Consider the following 21,510-nt stretch of genomic DNA (forward strand, 5'->3'; position numbering starts at 1 on the left):
TTATCATTGTCAAATCAATCATTTAAAAAATATTTGAATAAGTTTGATCAGATAGAGTTGCTTGACTTTTTATGAGACGTTTTACGATGACATCATGATTATTCATCGTATGCAAATATCAGGCGCCATTTTGAATGTTTTGAATCACCTGGCAGCGAAATAAACTTCCGATCGTTGTTGGGCCATTCACGGATGAGAAAATTGTTTTCGTTTCATCGGGTATGTTTTAATAGAAGATTTTATTGATGTTTAAGGATAGTTTCACCTTCTTGTTAAACGTACTTTTGCTGTTATTGCTCAGGAAATCTTAGATTGCTGTCTGATGATGTTCAGTTTTCAGGAACGTTCGGGAACGTGGGGGAAATCAGCTTATCTTGTTTATGCCAAAAGCTTGTATTTCCGACAGATAGGCAACCCTTGTCAGATTTTATTTTGAGTATAAAAGCAGTCAATACGGACGGGGACAACTAACATCAGGTATTGTATATTTGGGGACCCTGTTCCTATAAGAGAGACCTACACTTCAACATGTTTGGATTCACATGGTTTATGTAGACATACATGGTAGATGAGTCTAGGCCGAGGTCTGTCTTAGTGACTACTCTGACAATGTTTTTTCAATTAACGCTTGGCAAATGATGGGGGATTCAAATTTGCATGGCTGGTTTATAAGAAAGTCACATTTTCTCACATTCTTAGTCACCATTTCCAATAAAGAAGAAAATAGAAATAGGGTCAGCGCAAAAAGAGAGTGTTGCCTTTGGATTTCTTGGGAGCTGACCAGTTTTACGAGATTAAAATTACCAAAAGCCGAGTGTCCCCAAATATGCAATCCTCCAACAGTCACCTGACTAGATTTTCCTGTAGCGACATATTGTAATTAGCCATCATAAAGGGAGAAAGCATTTTGGTATTGTCAGCCCTCTAATGTAAAGTTTTATAGGTCCAGTTTAGACCTAGCACTGAGCATGCCCAATGCAATATTCCCAATACTAGCAGGGTCGGTAAATGTTTTAGGTCTTACATGTACGTGTAAGTTAGTCTTTACATATACATTAACTGGTTAATTATTAGAAATGAATGGCAGGCTTAAGGGTTTTGGGCCAGCCGCTTACTGTCAAATGATGTCCAGATATGGTTATGGAACTCTTTCCTCTTTTTTTTTTCCAAAGGAGTAGAGAGTTGAACTTTGTGCATGAGAAACGTTTGACTGTGGTAACATGGCAAGCCTTAGGCCATTCAACACATCCACCAAGGATCCAACTTCCTTCAGATTCAGGCGAGTGATGTTACATGTTGCTTGGGTAACCAGAATGTGGCCTAGCTTGTACTTGTCTCTGTAAATGATGGGCTATAAAAACAAAACTACCCCTCCCTAAGGGACAAAGATTACCCTGGAGAATAGACATAGACTGTTCAGTGTTTATCAATAATGTTTATTATCATCCCTAGTTATTTTGTTACAGGCATTTAAGCAAGCAACAATTACCTGTATTTTTGGTGTATTTAGGAACCCTCAACTATCATCCAAGGACTCGGAGCGCTTGGATACTGATAACTACAAGATGGAAGCTCGACTAAGAGAATTGAAACTAAGCATGAGACGACAGAAACAGGAGAGGGAGTAAGTAGAGTTGTGACAAGACTGTACAGTTGCTCAGTAGGGGTTGGGCTTTAGATTTAGTTTCAGGGTTTTATTTATTTTATCTACTGACCTGCTATTGTGGTGGGCATGAGCAGAAATCAAACCTGAGGGAAAGTGGTCATTACTCGTTGGCACCAGTGGTCACTTCATGTCCACCCCCCAGGCTTTACAGTGCTCGTCCTTGCTAACTGCTTGTCATCGTCATGATAGAACAATCAACAGCCAAATAGACTGGTTACTCGGAAGTTCCCTCAGAAACTGTCTTGTGTTGTAAGCAAATCCTTGACTTTCCTGCCATGAAGAGTGTTATATTTTGCCGTGTCTTCGTGGTGACAGGAACATGCATTCTGATGGATCTATCTGGTCTTCTGGTAAGCCAGGCGCTGTCACAACACACGGCAGTGACTTGTTGAAGAAAGAACCAAGCAAGCCCTTGCACTCTAAAGGAAAGGTAGGCTGTGTAGATCTCGGAAAGAAATGTCATCTTAATGTCTTGGTCATACCTCGTGTGACTGTCAACATGTAAGAAATTTTTATATCACGTTTAGTTTGGCAGATTATAGTCGTAGTGTTTCATGAGCATCAAACTTCATTCTCAACCAAGCTTGACCATTGAATCATGATTGTTTTTACTGAGTAATTTTTGCTTTCCTTTTAGGCTAGAAAAATCAAGGTGCTGAAGGATTCACCATTAGGTAAGAGTATGCTGATGGGTAGAGTTGGAGATGCCTAAATTGACTTCTTTGTGCAACGCTGATAATTGTTTCAATGATCCAGTCTGCAAGAAGACTGCTTTAAACTTAAAAGAATGCTGCTTTCCATTCAAACTTGTTATCAGGAAATTGATTGGATGCGTCTTTTGTTTGAATCAGTTACACTTTTCCCTTACATTTCACTGTCTTTAGATCTTCCAAAACGTGCGCCAGTAGCACGTTCTTTTTCTGACTCAAGTCCACCAAAGTTGAAAGGACCAGCTTGCGGACAGTGTGAACACAAAGCTGTTGCCTTGGTGAGTTGTCTAAAGCTTTTTGGCCGCTTTTAACCCTGTAAACTTCGCTGTGGTTGTGATGTATGAACCAGGTTTTCTGATGAGACTTCAACTTTCAAATTGAGGTGCCATGTTTGAAGAATTTAAGGTTTGGTTTTGAGTTAGAAATTTTGTTTATCCTTCTATAGACTTGCATGGAATGTGGAGAGAACTACTGTACAAGTTGTTTTGCCAAATTCCATCTGAAAGGAGCCTTGAAAAACCATCGCTCTGTGCCCTTCCAGGTAAATTTATGAAGTAGGTGGTCTAGTATTTGGACATCCAAACTTGCAGAATTTGTCTCAGATTTTATTTGTATCTTAATTTACAAGAAAACTTGTTTGTCTTGTTACAGAAACACAACAGCTCATCTAACTCCAGTTCTCTTGAGTAAGTATACTTTCTCTAACCTGACTGGCATAAATGTTGCTAGATTAAATTTGGAGAAGAACGTTTGAATCTTTTTGATGCAATTTTTTTTCTATAATAGTTTCTTGTTAATTTAGGAAACAAATCAAAAGTATGATAAGTGTGTGATCCACAGACCAATTGCATTTCTAGGTTTCATGGCTTCCAACAAATATCCACAGATCAAAGACATTGATTGGATGGATCTCTCCATAGGTCACCAGTCTCAAATCCTCTTTTAATTTGACTTTTCCAACTGGCAGTTGATTACTCTTTAATTTGATCAACTGATAACGTCTCTCTTTCTGCAGTTCAAGTAACGGAATGACACCGTCCCCCAAGAGCTCAACAGATAGCTTACTCCTAAGACCTTCCAGCGCAAGCCGCAGGACCACCACATCAACAGATGGCATCTCTGAACAGGTTAAGACTGTCCCCATCAAACTCAAGGTGTGTTGAGAATATTCTGGAAAACTGGGAGGTTCTAAGAAGTAGGGATAGGCTGAAAAACTTGAGGTACTTGTTGCGACGCAGTATTTTGTACAGTCAAGAACATGCTTGTTAGTTTAAACAGATTCCATCTTCCAACTTTTCTCCTGTTGTTGTAAGCACACATCAGGTTTGACTTTACCCATTCGCTTGACATCATATCATATCTGTTTTATTCAGCAAGATGTGTTCTTTATATACATGTAGATCCCTTTCACGTTACCATCGACTGATTGAATGTTGTATCACTTCCTAGGCCTCCAGGGAGATGGAGGGAGGAACCTTTCTCCAAGGCACATTCAGCGAGGAGGAGAGCGCACAATCCTTTGCCCAAGCCTTAGCAGAGTGGAGAGCTGGCAGACAGAATGGTGCCCCGGCTAGACAGAAACAGGAGGTTAAGACAGGTAGAAACGGCGGCCCTCCCTGACAGTTCCATGAAATCACTCAAAAGGGCTCAGTGCTTGGTGAATGTCTGATTTTGCAGCGGCAACATTCTATAAATTTGGGGTCCAATCTCCTGTGCCACTGTCACATCTGATATGTGACTTTGTAAGTTTAGAATACATTCTTGAATTTCCAAAAGTGATGAAGTAATGTCATTTACCATGCCAAACAAATAAAAATGTTTGAAGTCAATTACATGTACATTGACATTTCTGTGTTTAAATTAGACTGGAGTGGTGTAACGGGCACACAAATATGTCCACTCCTTGGACCCTAGATTTATATAATGACCCAGCATGACATAAGTGGTCAAGTTAAATTGATGCAACATGCCTCAGCTTAAAGTCCTCCATTGCCAGAATCCCAGAATATAATTTGGAATAATGTACTAGTTTATTTCATTTGAATACAATCTGTCAACATTAGTAAGATTGTGGTACTGTCTTCTCTAAAGGCACAGAGTGACGGATTTTTGTTCTTTACTGCAGAGAGCATTGCGAGTGGTACGTCCACCGAACCCCAGCCCATTGAGATCAAATTTCAGGAAGACACGTCCATCACCTACGCAGATAAACTACTCATCAAGAAGCATCGCCGCACGGAGCTGTCCCCTTTGTCTTCACCTCGACTCTCAGGCGATGAGACAAAGGAAACATGCTCACCGAGGCAAGAAAACGAGATGCTGACAAATGGACAAGTGGACAACTTTTCAGGTACTTCCTGGTAGATTCAAGTTGTCATAGATGATAGAAATTTCTGTATAATTTGACATGTTTTTGATAATTTATTAATTGGTAGAGGCATTCAATGGTGTGATTTGATGAATTATAAGTGAAATGTGTAAACTACACATTTTGAACCTCATTAATAAAAGCAGTCAATAGGTCCGATTGTGAAACACAAACATGAAGGAGTAATCACAAAGAAACGTTTTAATGATCACACCTGTCGTTATCTCGCAGATGATGAGAGTGAACTGCAGGAAGAACACCAACGTTACATTGGCATCTTTAGTAAATCCAAGACACCAGATGAAACTAGACTAGAGAGTGCCCTCTCCATAGTTGAAGTGATTGAGGTGAAATTAGAAATGATTCTTCCACAGCTGCACATCTTTTATAATTTGTATCACTCCTGTTAGCCTGACCAGTAAAAACCTGAACGGTTCCTAAGTGATGTCTCTCTGAAGCTTTTGTTTTTGTGTGCTTTTTATTTCTATGAACATTACCTGGTCACGATCCTTCTGACGACAAGTGCCATCGAGATGCTGTCTTTAAACAGGTCCCTGTGCACTATTCTTGCAGAAAAGTTTGAGACTATTAAATGCTTCTCAATCTTCCTAGGCCCCAATTAATGACGTCACGGAGGTGGGTTCAGTGTATAGTGTTGAAGAGGTCAATGACCCCAAATCACCAGCATTGGATCAGTTTGCAAGGTGAGGAGTACACTATGTTAGTCTCCTTTTTATATTAAGTAAATGAAAAGTAATGGAAGGAATTATAAATGGTTTGCATGGTGGCCATCTTGCAGGCCAGTGCTTTTGTTCCACAAGGTATGCATGAAGGAGATTTCCCTGTGGAACAAAAGAACTGCCTTGCAAGATGGCTACCATGCAAAACCTCTATTGGAGATGAAACGTTGGTGAGCTTTGTATTTGTGTCTTTCAGAGGGGACAGTACCTACACACCTTGTGACATCCACAGCCCTGGAACACCAGCAGAACCCCTAAACACACAATCAGAACCCTTAATAAGATCCGACGAGCTCAAGACTTCTGGTCAGTCATCAACAAGGTTATCATCATTTCAGAGAGAGCAACACCATCCAGAAAGCAAGCCAACAAGACCTGGATCAACTCCGCTGAGAGGCAACCCCACAGGCAAGCAGACGACAAACAAACAGCAGCGTTCAACGCCTGAGCAGTTTGATGCCTCCATGAGTCTTGCATCCATACGCTCCGCAAGAACAAAACCCGCCCAGGAGAAAAGTCCCACCAAGCTGAAATCCAAGAGTGCGAACCCCAGAGCAGCAAGTAGACCATTAGCAGAGACCTCGGGACTGAGAGATGCTCCTGAAAGCAAAACACCAGTAGGGAGCGTTTCGGGACTGACAAGCAGCCCATCCAGGGAGCTCGTGACAACCAGTCATCTCTCCAGGCATCCTTTGTATCAGTACAAGGCAGGTCTAGGAGATTTCTTCCTGGCTGGGATGGGAGGAGAGCAGGTTGATGTGAGCACAGAGGTTGGCAAGGATGGTGGAATGATGACGCCCATCAATCAGCTTCCAGAATGCTCCTACAGGGGTATGTGTACACACATTCTGAGAATATCCCACTACAGAGCAGTGAACGCAAAGAGATTCCTGTGCCAGATTTTAAATCTGAAGTTCTATCTTTTTGAGGAAAATCGCTCTCATTTTATCAAACAGAGGCAAGCTCTTTTCTGAACAAAGCCATCTTTAAAGAGAATGCTTCAGCCAGCAGCCTGTATAGAGTACATTTGTTTCAACGTAGCTTTTCGGCAAGATTGCTGTAGAGGAGATATATACTATGAGTGTCTGCTGCTAGGGAGTGGTTTTGCAACATTTGTTTTCACAGCCGATTTCAAAACTACCCCTTGAATGGCACAGATCAATATTACAAGTAAAAAAAAATTACTGTGGGATTGGTCGATGTCATCTTTGCAAACATGTTTCTGTCTTTTACAGGTGCTGTAACTTCATGGCGACCAGACAGCAGCCTAGCAGTCGCCAGGCCAACCCTCCACGAATCCCTCCAACCCTTCTCCCCGTCTCCTCCGCCAAAGAGCAGTCGTCAATCCCAACGCAGTGCTGCCAAGTCCCGCCTTGTCAAGCCCCCGAGGGCCCAAGAGCCCGGGGGCGCGGAGATCCAAGGTCGCATGGCAAGACTCAAGGGGGAAGGGTCTGGTGCCAAGCCACGCCCTGATGCGGACAACACCATCTCCTGGGTACTGAGTGAGGAGCTGTCCAAGAAGGGAAAGAGATTGAACAACAATAACAATGAGACAATAGGAAATGAAGCACAAAGCACTGAGCAAATGGAACCTGATTGCAGTAGCAGCCGCATCGCGGTGGATGGTGAGTTTTTACCGGACATAACTCTTAACCTTTCTCCAGTTTTACTATTCCTAACTTAAAAGTATCATTATTGACGGCTTTCTGAGATCTTGTCAGAATTTTCCTCATCAGTTTGCTTTGGTGGTCCCGAAGCTTGAGGGTGGTCGGTCAGCAAATCTCACATCTAATTCCGAGCCATTTGGTATCTGGCAGGAGACGACATGACGGTTTATGACAACGTGGGCAGGGATGATACGGAGATGGCTGATAAAGAAACCCTCGAGCAATTGACCTGGGAGCTAGCCTCACAGTCCGGTAGAATCACAGGTAGTCAATCACTCAGTGATAGTTACTGTCACCGTGATGTTAATTAATTACAGCACCTGTTTTGTAGGCAGTGAGCAAATAGGTAGAGTACCCTGGTCATTGATCATCAGATCATGGTTCAATCCCCACTTTAGTTATAACTCTTTTAACCTCCCCTCAAATTGTATTTTGCAATCTCTTCCTCTTATTATGAAAGCCTTTTTTGGAATTTAATTTGTTTTCCCCCAATTTTTTTACCCATTCTGAATCCTCCAACAGCCAGGCGGCGATGTAGCTGGGGTACAGGGCACTTGGGAAGCCTTCATTTTCTAGAGGGGGCACTCGGTGGGTTTGGTCACTGTTAAAACAATGACAAAGTGGACTATCACTCCATCGTTTACCGTTCTCTTATTCCTGAGTAGCCAAGACCTGATGGGATATTAAGCAAAATGATGTTAATTACTCATTGCAGCGGATGGTCGTCTTACCAGCATGAGCCTTCCGGATCCCGACGATGACCACGACAATGCTGATGACATCTACCGAGAGAACAGTTTCAGCCAAGACGCCGAGCTGGGCATCCTGCAAGACGACGGCATGGGATCGGGACTTAGCACACCCTACGACTTCCTGACAGGCGAGAGCATCAGCTCCGAGGAAAGTGACGAGGACAGCCAAGGTTTCTTGGAGATGCAGAGATACACAGCTGAGGTGCAGGCATTGAATTAGTCAAGGCTGCTGAGTCCGGGTACTTGTAAATGCCCTGTCTGGTTTTTCCTTGAAGCAACCCCGAGCCCTTGTCCTTCGTAGTAGAATCATGTATCCAGTACCATTTCTCGTCACTCCTTAAGGACAGGCATTAGCTTCTGAATAGTCAGAGTGCCAGAACACTCCACAAACTGAGTGGGGTTTTAGCCAGCAGTCTTTAAATTTGCTTTGAAGTGAACAAAACAAGGCATCCAAGTTTCTGACATTTTATTTATCCAAAATTTATCAAAATGACCAACAGGGTTTCTGGAAGACGTCAAGACAAATTCCTGGCTAAGCCCCTAGCATTGGAAAGATAATGACACGTAGATCTCTAGCTCAGGAAAACAAAGTACACCTTTTTACCATGCTAAAATCAAGAGAAAATAATGCTGAAGCAGTTACACCAAAAGCTGGTTTGCTGATATCCATTTATTACAAAATTTTTTTACCACGGATATTAACTGCCGTACTTGCAGTTACATGTACCAAAAGTTTTCTCTTACAGAAAATCCTCCTTTTAACACCAAAAATACATTCACTTAAATACAAATTTTACATTTGAATGTTTGAGGGAAAGTTACGTTTTTGTTAACACAGTCCAAAATTGGACATCTGTCAGGTCTATTGTTGGAGATCCGTCCAGACTTCACTTCACTGTCTGTGCATAACATTTACTGAGAAACAAGGTCTTCTGCCTGCAGAGAAATTCAAACTTAAAAGGTGATAACACGTACATGTATACACTGCTTTCTCAAAATGTTAAGGTTTTCCGAATGTTCAGGTTGAATATTGATAGAATATATTGCTGTTTTCTGTGACATTATTGTTCTTTACACACTGATTCCATCCCTTGTAATTGTTGGATTTTGTTTTCTTTCATTCTGTCCAATTTCTTCCAAGAATGAGGTACATGTATATAGAATGTTGCTGTTATTCTGTGTATGAAACGGAAAGTGTTTAAATTATATCTGAATTGAAAATAGTTAGTCCTGACAATAAATAGTTCTTCCTTGTACTGAATTCCTACATTTTTATGGACCAGAAATAGCGTGTCCTTGATGTCCATTGCAATGGTACTAAATACAATTGAACCTCGTTAATAAGAGCACTCTTAATACAAGATTCTGCTTACAATGAGGAAATTGTTAGGTCCCACTCCTTTGTTTTGCATTGTTTTCATCCCGGATAATGCAAGGTTCCTGTATATAACAAGGTAATTTGCCAAGTCCAAAGAACTCTTTTTAACGAGGTTCGACTGTAATGCTTAATGAATAGGCTGCTTTCATAGTTATTTGAATGCAAAATATATTGCAATGAGTATCATCAGTTCCAAGTTCCATATTTTGCATACACCCTAGGGGTTTGTAGAGTTTAGGATACAAAGTCATTTCAATAACCTCAAGATTGACTGGATATTCTTCTAAAATTGGGACTGTGCTTCAGCGTTGTCTAGTAAGAACGAGATAACTGTACATTACGATTTCACTGTAGGCGTATAATGTACATTGCGTACTAAAAGTTTCGTTGCAGTAATTCCAAGTTAAGACTTCCACTTGATTCCTGTTCAGGTATTTTAGGAAATTGAATTCCGTAAAAAGTGTACATCAAAAACTCTAATCCTGTGCTTCGGACGTATGGAAAGTGTTGTATTTTCGTAGGTGAAATAAACTACATTAGAAGAAGAGATGTGCTTCATTCTGTTCATGTTTATAGGACAATGAGGAAGACTGAAATTCTCATTTTAGATTTGAAGAATAAAAATGTGTGTGAGCACATAGGATGTGAAATGGCTTGCAGTTAGGTCAAGGTCACTATGCCCTGGGCACACCAGCAAATGCACATCTGTGGTGTGAAGGCACTTACATGTGCTTGCACTACAAATTGACAAAAACTGAACTGTGAATCAAGGATTCGGGATGACAGGGTATGAATCTAAATTGGCTAATCTTGTGAGGCACTGGAAAGTTATTATGGTTTGACATGGGCCCTTGTCAACAAAGCTGAGTTTCCATCGTATTTGGGTCACCGTGCATCGAACATTTTCTCTCCCCGAGTATAAGCTCAAGTGGTTAAAGAATCTAGGTCCCTGTTCTTCGCATCACCTCATCACCTGTTCCTAGCCACTCTCTGTCTGAAGTAATCTGGGGCGACATCATAGAGCCACTGAGGGTCGATGACACACACATTTCTAGGAGGAAACAAAAAAAAGTTACCCCAATTATCACTGGAACGATGAAAACCCGGGAGAAGATTGGAACATGTTGATGGTTCAAGAAATTATCCTGGCCGGGATGGTTTTGAGATCACATCACCTGTGTGCTGCAAAGAAACAAAGTGATCACTGTTCAGAGTTTTTGCTGGCTTCATTCGTCACTGGTCTTGTGCTTGCTTCATTTCAAACAACTGTTCTCGGTGCTTGACGGTATACTTCATTATACAATCAAGGATGCAACAAAACAGTGGCAAAACCATATCCAAGGCTCTGGTTCCTATTGGTCAACTATTGTCCAAGCAATAGTTGAATAATCAGAGTTTATACTTGAACTTCATAATGTACTGTAAACTTTTTGTGGCATCACGTGGGTTAAGGAATACAGAGATGCTGTTAAGGTTTAGATTGGGGTGGATCAGATGAAGATAGGCATGAAATCACCTCATGTAACACTTGGTGGTTTGGACGAGTTCACCATAAAGGAGGTATGCTGGTTTGCATTGGAAGAGACAGGATGAGGGGTGGATGCTGACTGTCTGCTTGCGATCAAGCTGCAGGAAAGGTAGAAAATATACGTCTCACAGAAAACTCTGGTTTAAATGGCTGAAAGCAGAGTTGGGAGGGTGTGTCATGATGCACCTCATGCATATGCACAATGTGGCTAGCTTTTAATTTGATTGACAGGTGGATGATGGCGGCAACATGATTTTTGCACTGCACATTTGCAGCATACAAACTGTTGGATTTCCAAAACAACTGACAACTTCGTTATTAAAGAACAAAATCATTAAAAGTCACCCTAACAAAGTCTGTTCAGCTGAAAACAAGCTCAGACTGGAGAATTTCAATGGCTTTAATGTTTTTAGCCTAACTGATGATGTGTAAAGTGGCTCACTGTGAAGTACGTGCCATCTCTCTGCAACTCAGCAGAATTCATGAACAGTCCCTGAACAAGGCATTTCCTGAAAGACATGAAGGGAAACAGCAGTGTTGTAACGAGTCACTAAATTTGGTGACTCAAGTCATTTTAACATTGTGACTCGAGTCATGTCATTAGGTCAAGTACTGAGCTCAAGTCAGGTACTGAGCTCGAGTCAATTTGAGTCACAAATTTTTGAGCAAAACACAATAACACAATTACATGCAAGTCATATTTTGGTTTGTTTAGTTTCATTTAGACACACTATGTATACATCCTGTGCTACGTATTCACAATCGATATAAGAGCAGCACCGTAACTCTGATTTCAAATTAGGTTTTTTGCCAAAAGAATTTTACTTTTAATTTTTTAAGACTTGAGTCTTATAAGCTTGTACTCAAGTCAAGTCTCCATGAGAGATTTGAGTCGAGTCATTAGGTCGAAGAGACTCGAACTGAGTTGAGTCATTTACCCATCAGGACTCAAGTCGAGTCATTGAGTCGAGTCATTGACTCGAGTCATGACAATTCTGGGAAAAAGTTGAATATCTGATGCTGGAACACAAATACCTGAAACACAATCACTTATTCAGACCGGAAGGATTAAAGTAACCAAAACAATTGGTAAGAATTATCCTAGGAAGGAATTGATCGCATGGAGTAGTCTTTTCAGAATCAAACTTAAAGAAGAAGCCCATTACCTGACTGGCGTGGTGTCCTGACCACATGACATGATGGGCAAACCAGCCTTGACACACAGGTCTCTCAACTGGGCCCGAATCTCCATGGCATGCCGCATGTTACGTTGATGCACAAAGTTTTCAAAACACCACTCCTGTAGGGACAGATTCAGAGAAATGAGGTACGTCACGTTCCGTCCTTACGGTGACTGACAAGCCACAGGGTTTTGTTTTTGCAAACAAACCCCCAAATTTTACGTTGTGCTGACTGACGTGCTTGGGCAATGTTAACCTTGTTACTCCCAGGAATTTGATACTAAGTACAGGAAAAACCCTGCTCAGCAGATACAGGTTACCAATCGAAATGCACGGTTCATGAGTGGTTCTCGGCAGATACAGGTTACCAATCGAAATGCCCGGTTCATGAGTGGTTCTCGGCAGATACAGGTTACCAATCGAAATGCCCGGTTCATGAGTGGTTCTCGGCAGATACAGGTTACCAACCGAAATGCCCGGCTCATGAGTGGTTCTCAGCAGATACAGGTTACCAATCGAAATGCACGCTTCATGAGTGGTTCTCAGCAGATACAGGTTACCAACCGAAATGCACGGTTCATGAGTGGTTCTCAGCAGATACAGGTTACCAATCGAAATGCACGGTTCATGATTGGTTCTCGGCAGATACAGGTTACCAATCGAAATGCACGGTTCATGATTGGTTCTCGGCAGATACAGGTTACCAATCGAAATGCACGGTTCATGAGTGGTTCTCAGCAGAATACCAATCGAATGCACGCTTCATGAGTGGTTCTCAGCAGATACAGGTTACCAATCGAAATGCACGCTTCATGAGTGGTTCTCAGCAGATACAGGTTACCAATCGAAATGCACGCTTCATGAGTGGTTCTCAGCAGATACAGGTTACCAATCGAAATGCACGCTTCATGAGTGGTTCTCAGCAGATACAGGTTACCAACCGAAATGCCCGGTTCATGAGTGGTTCTCAGCTAAGTTTTGCTCAATATCTCATTGTATTTACTTATATTTTCTGCTTACAAGTTCCATGGCAACAGGTCCTGGACTCTTGCAGAAGCATTGCCCAAGACAATGCTCACATACCTTCAAAGACCACCCTGTTACGATTTTGAAACCAATTTTAAGATTAATTTGTTCCCCTAACCTTGTTTCCCTTGACTGCTTTGTAAGCTCTGTACATCGTCAGCAAGGTCAAATGATCACCCTCACTGGATTGGAATTTTCTCCAAGCAACCAAGGCAGCTTCCCTCTGTGATAAAAACAGTCAAAGTAAAATATTAATCTCAAAGTTCAAAACGAATCTCTTTAGAACAATAAAGAAATTTACCACTCGGTGGCAAAATAAAGCAAATTCTAATCTCTGATTACCTCTGCTGTTTGTGACTGTTCAAGACTTCTTCATTTTGGGGGTTGAAGTTGACGTTCTTCAAGTTTATTAATCTTCCTCAAACACTCATCTCACTCTTACCTTGTTCTGAGGCGAGTGTTGGATCGACTCAACAGACAGCAAGGACACAATGGTCAAACTTTCCTCGCTGTGATGAAAAAAACAGATTCAGGTTTTCAAATATCACAAGAAAATTCCACAATTTAAGATTATGACTTAGTTGAAACTGTTCATGTCAGAAATCACTCTAATTTTTACATTCCATGTCATTGGAAAATTTCCAATCTTCCTTCATTGACTTTTTCTCACTTCTCATCTTGCCAACAACTTTAACTGCCTATTTCTGAGCTTTGACATTTTTACAGCAAACTCACAAATTTCTACGCTATTCTGAGTATCAGTTATTTTTACCCAATGTTTTCTTCAACTTACAGACAACCATGCTGCTTGGAAGCTAGGATGACTCGAGCAAGTCTAGGTTCCAGAGGAAATACTGACATCTCTCGGCCAATGGGCATCAGCTAATGACAAAAAAATTGACTTCTGAATATTCATACCATTATACATATCCATAACCTCACACTCCTATACATGTCATGGATATTCAAACCACACACCTCCATCATGAATAATTGTAATATGCATATTTCATACACACTTCCCAACCATATATTTTTATCTAATCTGATATACATATTCATATTCTCATACACATTCATGCATCTGACCTGTTGATTGTTTTCCTTATCCACAGCACCTAACAGTTGCAACTGCTCCAGTGCACTGTGTAGAGACTGCAATAGAAGAAAAGAATACAACTCAAAAGGCTTAACAATAAAATAATGTTTAGACTAAATTTTAATAGAACCTGTGAATGGCAGTAAAGCGCCCTCGGCCGTCTAGGTGCATACCCGATGACCAATTTAAATACTGCAGAGTGCTTTAGATCATACCTCATTTTAACTAACAATTTGTACAGGTGTTTCTTCTCACCTCTTTTGATGGAGGGTCCATGAAGTCAAAGGTCAACACGTCACATATGTTCAGAGCAAGCAGCTGTAACACCACGTTAGCAAGGTTACATCTGCAGTTTACAGACCAAAAAGATGAAGCATAAATCCTTCTATAAAACACCCTGAACCAAACGTAAAACCAACAATAATGAATTTGCTTCAAAACAAATTGAGCACATATGACAAAGGGTCACAGTAGATAGTCTTCCATGCAGCCTGTTCTTAATTTCATGACTTCTAGTTTGTGTTTTGTTCAGAGTACCTCTGTATTTCTGGAATAGTGTTGACGGGCAGACGAGAAAACTCACTCTCGGTGTACAGTCGCCAGCAAGTGCCACTGTTGACAAAGAGTGAACGGTTTTGTTTAACAGTTAATCTAAACTATTACTGCTTAAATAGACAAAAGAGTGCCTTCTATGGTTCATACATGCAGGGGATACTGACCTGTCCTCTCGCCCTGCTCTGCCCGTCCGCTGCCAGGCCTGAGCCTGAGAGACCCATTGAACTTTGAGCATATCCAACCCACTCCCTGGCTGGTAACTCCTGGTCAAAATAAATCCAGCAGGAACAGATTTAAGGCAGTGAAAAAAAGACAACTGGCCCATTAATATATCAGCTTCTTGAAACCTGGGATTCTCTGCTGGAAATATGAAAATACAAAATTTCAAGCGCACCATTCTCATCCACGTAAAATTAATTTGAGGCCCTGGACAAAAGATTCACAGATAAAAGAGGGATTGGTGATTTCATGTCAGAAAGTTTGATGGAAGTATAAATAAAGTAGCTTGAATCAGGAGCTGGAAAGAATCAAGTAAGTGGAGATTATCAAGCTTGTTTACTCTTGGTTTAAAGCTTTCAGCAGATTCTAAGGTTGCGTTATTGAGAAAGACAACCGCAGTCACTCACTTTGCTTTGACTTTGCCAGTGTCTATCACATGCTTGATACCTGGAATAGTCACCGATGTCTCCGCGATGTTGGTGGAGAGAATTATCTTTCGTTTGCCCTGAAGAAAAAACAAGGAGCAGTTTGAAAATAACACTGCTGATTCTTCCAGCCAGCCTAGAAAAACAGGAATGAAAGAAAAGTTCTAAAACTTACAGGTGGAGTAGGCTGGAAGACTTTCAACTGCAGATGTGATGGTAAGGCTGCGTACATGGGAGTTACAACCAGGCCAGGACAATCTACATGGTGAAATAGCATGGAGGACAATGTTGAGAGAACGCTAGACATAGAGATGCCCTCATTTCATGAAAATGTTTATCACGTACTACTCCTGAGAGGTTTATAAAAGCTTTAAAATAATATTCATTCAACCTCTACAGGACTCTGGGTACATTAGGAGTAACATTTTAGGAAGCATCTTGGGGGTGTGTGATCTTGGGACACAGACTAGAGTTTCATGATCAGATAGAAAGCCTCCAACAGCTTCCAAGGCAGATCTCGACAAGGTCCAAAATCTCTTCTAGACCTTGTGAAATGGACTTGAGATTGGGCATACCAGGATAGGCTTGGGTAGGTAGGAGGGCAGGAGTGAGTGCAGGGATCAGAGGTAGGTCTCCTACCTGACGGAAGGTCTCTAGCAACTTCTTTGATGGATCTCACAAGGGTTTCGATCTCCTCTTGACCCGTCAGAAACACCAGCATATCCTCACTTGAAATGAGACAAAATAAAAAGAACAGTACCTGGTACATTCTACTTCTGTATAAACAGAACACAATCCCAAACAGCTAAAGAGTCACTTGATTGATTTTGAGAACTACATGTCCTTTTTACCCAAGTTATCAGTTACAACAGGGGATCGTCAAGAGAGGTTTACAACAAGTGTATACGTAAATGGACAGAAAGAAGTACCGAATCCCGTCTGATTCAAAATGGCAGAAAATCACAATACAAAGGCATTTTATGAGTTTCTATGACGGCATCTGTTCGTTCTGTTAGATGCTAAGTGTTTTAATCTTTCTTCGGCTCACCTCGCTGGCTGCTTCTGATGAATCTGAAAGATGGCCACCATTGCGGCAAAGAGGTAGTCAGTCTGGGACTCGCTGGAATAAAGCAACTACAATCAAATGACAAACATGGCAGCCATGTCAACTCTGACTCCTGACAGTCTGACCTTGTCCCAGTGAAGCGGCTGCGGCTAGCTATAACCAGCCTGTGGGAAACACATGTAGCCACTACCTGCAGGCTTTTATGGCTGCAGGTATCATCTAGCCACAGCCAGGAATTGGGACAAAGCCTCACTTGAAGGATACCATTTGCATACTTCATAAGTGAGCTTACATCCAGCCCAACTTCTCTCTGGTGTGCATAGCCGGCAGCTTTCCAAATCTCCTAAAATCCTGAACTGAGCATAAGCCATCATCAAACTGCGCTACGTAAGGTAACAGTTTATGGTATGTACAGTCCTCAATTCAAGGAAACCCAGCCATTCCGTCAGATTGGAACAATTTAGGCTAAGCTTGGGGATAACTTGGATCTTCTACAACAAGGCAATGGCAAAATGTGAGAACACATAGCTCTGAGAGATTGGTTCCAACCTGTATTGGGTGTTGTCTTCCTTGAAGGTAGAGAACAGGAGCATTGTTGAAGTACAGGGAGAAATGGTCGACGTCCATCGTCGCAGACATGACAATGACCTTGAAGAAAAAGGTGATGAGGGATGCTTTTGGAAACACTTGTAACATTTCAGTCATCTTTATTTTTTCCATAAAAGAGAGTTGCTGGATGCCTTGCCTTACCTTCAGAGTTCTGGCCTCGTTTCCAGATCGTTGCTTCTGTGCCTTCTTGACAACACCAAACAGGACGTCGGTGTGGACCGTTCTCTCGTGAGCTTCATCTAAGATTACAATGCTGTATCTGACAGAGAGATGGAAAAAGTTTACCCAGTTATAAAATCGAATGTGTTAACATGGCAAGTCTTGTCTGTCTTTCTGAATGAAATCTCTCCTATAAATTGAACAGATGAAGAAGGTAGATTTAGGTTTTAAAAATTCAGAACAAAAAACTCCAAAACAAAGGATATTCTTCGAAAGATCAAACTCCAAAAGCAATATAGCCATTTTCAATTCAACAAACAGAACCATTACCCCTATTTGTCTCATGCTCTTTTTTTGAGAAAATGACCACGTTTGTACCTGGAAAGTTTAGGATCTAAGATGGCTTCTCGTAACAGCATGCCGTCCGTCATGTACTGTAAAACAAAAAATGCAACTGGAATACTTAAACCGCAGGAACTAAATTGCCTCAACAAACTGACAAAAAATACATACTGAACTCCCAAGCTGACAAAAAATACATACTGAAATCCCAAGCTGACAAAAAATACATCCTGAAGTCTTTGTTCAAGAAGTCCCTTTCGTGATCAGTTTCCAAATTGTCCAGTTAAGTGAAATACAAATTGACATCAGTGTACATGTAATTATGTGTCACTAGATAAATTACTCAAATCCAGAATGACCATTTAATATTAAAATCATTACTATAAAAATTCTTAGGAAAGTAGGACGCCTGTAGGCTTGCTTGTAAACAAGGCAAGTGTTTTTTTACCAGCATGCAAAAAGTTGAACAGAATTAACCGGCCTCCAGAAACTTCCGAAAGGGGGGGGGTGTGTTGGCATTTAAATGTGAGAAGCAGTATACAGGTACAATGTACCTTAATTTTGGTCTTGGCAGATGTCGTATCATCGAATCGTACACAGTATCCAACCTGTCATAGTTCAAGATGTACAGTTAGTGTCTGTCGCAAGGGAAAATCTGCTAAGAGATAAGTCTTCAGTAAGCTAGAAAGATATTCAATATGCCATGCATTGTCACCATGGTTTCATAAATAATAAGAAAAGGGACTCTACAACTGAATTCCAACACATAACTAATCAAGAACTACAAGTTGCAACAAAAAGAAATCAGAATTGGAAGTACGACATGTGAAATATTTGAAATTCATTTCCTTCTGTGGAAAATTTAAGGCTAGATGTGTGCGCACTTTGGATATTTAGTAATTCCCAAAATACACATAAAAAGAAAATAAACAAGACGCCATCGTTGCTTTTCAAATTGTGGAACGACACGTACCTCCTCTCCAAGATTTGCATTCATTTCTTTTGCCACACGTGTTGCTATGGAGATGGCTGCCACACGACGAGGCTGTGATTGAAAGGAACAAAACAAAATTGAAATTAAGTGCTGTGGAGCCAAGTTTGTCAAGAGTATTGACGTCCCAACTCTGGGAAAAAAGCAACGAAGACGGCCAATGTTCTTGTGAAAACAACTATGGTTGCAGAAGTAGACATTTAACTTGCAAAGTTCCATTCGACATGTTTTTCTTAATTGATTTTTTTCAAGAAAAAGTGAAGCCCTACACCAAGCTCTAGCCACAAGATTTGAAGGGGCCATACACAAAATTTAAAAAACTAAAAACTAAAAGGTTATAAGAAACATACATGGACATGCACCTGCATGTATTCTTGAGGACCTGATCTTAAAAGTATTCCAAATATTTTCAAAAAACAAAATAAAAAGTCATTATTTGATAAATGTAGAAACATTTCAGGGACTCTATACCAAAATGTTTGTCTTACTAGCATTTAAAGCAATTCGTCCAAATTTATTAAAAACATCATTACTGATAGACAAAATGAAATGCTTGTTTTCAGGCAAAGTTTATGAATTTGAATAATTAATGAACTGTCCAAATTTGTCACATACCTGGGTGCAAGCTACCATACCTCCTTTACATACGTTGCCTTCAACCAGGTACTGGGACAAAAACAAATGGAAACGGTTTGAAAAATCATACTTACAGAGGGATTTCACATTAGCGCCATCTGCATATATCTACATTGAAAGCGTTGAAAAGTGTTGAACTTCATCACACGCGCCCGCGGAGTCGACACAGTACATGCAGTATCCGGTTCGAATGTACAACGCCACTTCAGTTTAAACCACGCCCACTGCACAAGATACACGACCATCGCAGGTACGTTAGTTCGTGGTCAATTGCCGTTCTTTTTTCTTTTGATTTTAAGTGTCAAGTCATCCTAAAAGACTCTTTCACAAATATTTGCAGCCTGAAAAGTCTGAATTTAACAACGTTTACGTATTTTGTGTCTTGACTCCTTACTTTTAATCCTCTGATCATATTAAGAACTGAAGTTGAATACATACAGCCTCGTTTTCAAACGCGGAAGTGCGCAGATCGACGCTAAATGCGTCATATTTAGATCCCTCGATATGTTGCAAATTAACTCCCTGAGTCTGACAGGGAGTGCCAAGTTTTGCCACAAGCACAGACACAAGTTTATAATTAAACCCTAACCAGGCCCACTGCTCAAAGTAGTCTGGAGATATGACACACAGAACAGAGTGACACACAGAACAGAGTCAAGGCACCAGGTAAGTCTTAGGACTAGAGTTTATCTTTTGAAGGAGTCATGGACTTCTTTCATCTGCCAATCTATTTTCTTGTATGGCTAGGGCATTCTTCTTACTGTTTATAGTTGTAGGACTCACATGAACTGAGTAGTTGGAGTCCTGAGTTTCTGGATCAGTTTGAATGACCTATGACCTGTGAATATGGGGAGTGACGTATGGTCCATGAGAGGCTTGTGTTGTCAGGGGTGGGGGGGGTGAGGCAGGAGGACAATAGTGGAAGAGGGTAGGAGAGGAGCCTGATGGCTTGATGGATCCATTCTACCTGAGGGATCTGTGTCGTCTTGCCACTACCGGTCTCCCCAATCACGATGGAGCTGGCATTCTTCTGCAGTTCTCTCATCAGTTTCCCCCTGGCTGGGTAGATAGGCAGACTACAACGATGCTGGTACAAATCCTGCAGTTGCTCCACACCACTGTCTTGGGAGAACTTCCGACGTTTGGGTGTTTCTGAGTTCATGATGGTGCCTTGTTTGATTTTCCTTGGTTGATCATTCGCAGGTTGTTTCCTCACCAATGGTCATCTACATACTTACTAATTTGAAACAAATACAAATTGTCAAGCATTTTTTAACAAGTCTTATCAATGTTGACCATTAAGTTAACCACATTTGGTGTGTGCAAAATTTTCCTGAAAAAGAGAAATCATGATTTTGATTCATCAGGGCTATTCAGTGTCTCATCTAGGTTGCACTAGGAAGCCATCTAAGCAACCTGTCCTAGGGACAGGCAAAAATTTGACAGGTAGAGTTTTTTTCTAGTAAAAACGTCAGCACTTCTGAATAAATCATTAGATTTTCATCCAGAGCAGTGGGCACAGTGGAAATATGGACTCAGAGAGCATCCAAGGGGTAACAGTTTCACAACTTTTGCCAGGGAGACACATGGTGGGAAAGGACAAACACGAGTCAGAAAGGTTAATCCTCCAAAACATTTACATTATAATATATACATAACACCCCGTGCCTCAATCAGTCGAATCTTGAGAGTTTTATGTCAAGTTCATGTCTCCCTACAGACAAGAGAATGATACTATCGGCCTAGATGCAGCATGGACACGTGATGGAGGAAGCCATGGACACCGCTACAGCAACTGTGATAATGTTACGCCCCAACTACAGCGTCTGTCCCAACTATAGTTGTCCCAACTATAGTTGGGACAGTCCCAACTGTAGTGCCCAACTATTGTTGACCAATTTCTACAGAAACTTTCTCAACCTTATCCAAGTTTATACATTTTGCAATTGACACAGTTCATCTAAAATACGGCACTTCATCTATGACATTGACACTGTAAACAATATCACTTTGGCACATGCTGGACATATGTACAATGGACCCCTGCCATGCCTATGCTGTAGTTGGGCCGGCCCAACTATAGTACTCTAGTTGGGACTGTCCCAACTATTCAACCACGCCCTAGCTCAACAGTTTATGGCGTGCGCATTGGCCATGTACTAGGCCTTGGCCCCATTTCAGATTTTGGTCCGAAATTAACGGCTTATGAAAGCATTAATGATAATCTTTACTTGTGGAATCGACATAATCTCCTCTGATGAATAACAAGGATACACTCTATTTACATAAAAATTCATCCACTTTCTCCAGATTCCCAAATTCGAGCTATGAAACTCGACAGGACTTCTTGACTGGCTGCTCTCCAATGCCACCTACACATACAAGGCAATTGT

The 21,510-nt window shown here is 41.1% G+C and overlaps 2 protein-coding genes across 10 annotated transcripts in view; one reads left to right on the top strand and one right to left on the bottom strand.

Annotated features, from left to right (window-relative positions):
- The first annotated feature begins 112 nt into the window (after positions 1 to 112).
- Positions 113 to 9,828, top strand: LOC110983559 (uncharacterized). Of its 4 annotated transcripts, none has more exons than XM_022242888.2 (17): positions 113 to 219; positions 1,173 to 1,279; positions 1,511 to 1,624; positions 1,982 to 2,096; positions 2,304 to 2,340; positions 2,551 to 2,654; positions 2,822 to 2,917; positions 3,028 to 3,062; positions 3,392 to 3,530; positions 3,826 to 3,973; positions 4,502 to 4,726; positions 4,976 to 5,091; positions 5,357 to 5,448; positions 5,681 to 6,315; positions 6,720 to 7,109; positions 7,302 to 7,415; positions 7,867 to 9,828. In XM_022242888.2, exons 2-17 carry the CDS (start codon positions 1,221 to 1,223, stop codon positions 8,121 to 8,123), a joined length of 2,676 nt encoding a protein of 891 aa, XP_022098580.2. In that variant the 5' UTR covers positions 113 to 219; positions 1,173 to 1,220; the 3' UTR covers positions 8,124 to 9,828. The 4 variants fall into 4 exon arrangements, with proteins under 4 accessions (XP_022098580.2, XP_087001775.1, XP_087001774.1 ...); XM_087145649.1 differs by having other exon boundaries at positions 7,302 to 7,497; positions 7,867 to 7,966; XM_087145647.1 differs by lacking the exon at positions 113 to 219 and adding an exon at positions 265 to 477.
- Positions 9,829 to 9,835: 7 nt separating this feature from the next.
- The window catches only part of dhx33 (DEAH-box helicase 33), a 29,740-nt gene continuing 18,065 nt past the window's right edge, over positions 9,836 to 21,510 (bottom strand). Inside the window, exons 1-23 of one of the 6 annotated variants that reach the window (XM_022242890.2) lie at positions 21,349 to 21,504; positions 20,085 to 20,354; positions 19,097 to 19,147; positions 18,464 to 18,535; positions 18,045 to 18,098; positions 17,527 to 17,582; positions 17,131 to 17,248; positions 16,930 to 17,028; positions 16,363 to 16,448; positions 15,954 to 16,042; positions 15,490 to 15,572; positions 15,297 to 15,394; positions 14,835 to 14,933; positions 14,653 to 14,727; positions 14,371 to 14,461; positions 14,106 to 14,171; positions 13,810 to 13,898; positions 13,459 to 13,525; positions 13,135 to 13,239; positions 11,976 to 12,109; positions 11,252 to 11,318; positions 10,798 to 10,907; positions 9,836 to 10,332 (exon numbers count right to left, since the gene is read on the bottom strand). In XM_022242890.2, the coding sequence (XP_022098582.2) occupies positions 10,251 to 10,332; positions 10,798 to 10,907; positions 11,252 to 11,318; positions 11,976 to 12,109; positions 13,135 to 13,239; positions 13,459 to 13,525; positions 13,810 to 13,898; positions 14,106 to 14,171; positions 14,371 to 14,461; positions 14,653 to 14,727; positions 14,835 to 14,933; positions 15,297 to 15,394; positions 15,490 to 15,572; positions 15,954 to 16,042; positions 16,363 to 16,448; positions 16,930 to 17,028; positions 17,131 to 17,248; positions 17,527 to 17,582; positions 18,045 to 18,098; positions 18,464 to 18,535; positions 19,097 to 19,147; positions 20,085 to 20,279 (1,986 nt within the window). In that variant the 5' untranslated portion in view covers positions 20,280 to 20,354; positions 21,349 to 21,504 and the 3' untranslated portion in view covers positions 9,836 to 10,250. Of the gene's footprint in view, positions 10,333 to 10,797; positions 10,908 to 11,251; positions 11,319 to 11,975; positions 12,110 to 13,134; positions 13,240 to 13,458; positions 13,526 to 13,809; positions 13,899 to 14,105; positions 14,172 to 14,370; positions 14,462 to 14,652; positions 14,728 to 14,834; positions 14,934 to 15,296; positions 15,395 to 15,489; positions 15,573 to 15,953; positions 16,043 to 16,362; positions 16,449 to 16,929; positions 17,029 to 17,130; positions 17,249 to 17,526; positions 17,583 to 18,044; positions 18,099 to 18,463; positions 18,536 to 19,096; positions 19,148 to 20,084; positions 20,355 to 21,348; positions 21,505 to 21,510 lie in introns of those variants that run through there. The other 5 variants (XM_087145652.1, XM_022242891.2, XM_022242892.2 and 2 more) reach the window with 5 other exon arrangements.

Source organism: Acanthaster planci, linkage group LG14 (genome assembly GCF_054643075.1).
Source record: "Acanthaster planci isolate LZ-2023a linkage group LG14, COTS_SCS, whole genome shotgun sequence".
NCBI classification, from domain to species: domain Eukaryota; kingdom Metazoa; phylum Echinodermata; class Asteroidea; order Valvatida; family Acanthasteridae; genus Acanthaster; species Acanthaster planci.

Excerpts from the sequence above, each read along its gene's own strand:
- LOC110983559 (XM_022242888.2), top strand. The coding sequence starts at position 1,221 with ATGGCAAGCCTTAGGCCATTCAACACATCCACCAAGGATCCAACTTCC. Across the intron at positions 2,341-2,550 it reads GCTGAAGGATTCACCATTAG|ATCTTCCAAAACGTGCGCCA; the intron begins GTAAGAGTATGC and ends CACTGTCTTTAG. Across the intron at positions 6,316-6,719 it reads TCCAGAATGCTCCTACAGGG|GTGCTGTAACTTCATGGCGA; the intron begins GTATGTGTACAC and ends TGTCTTTTACAG.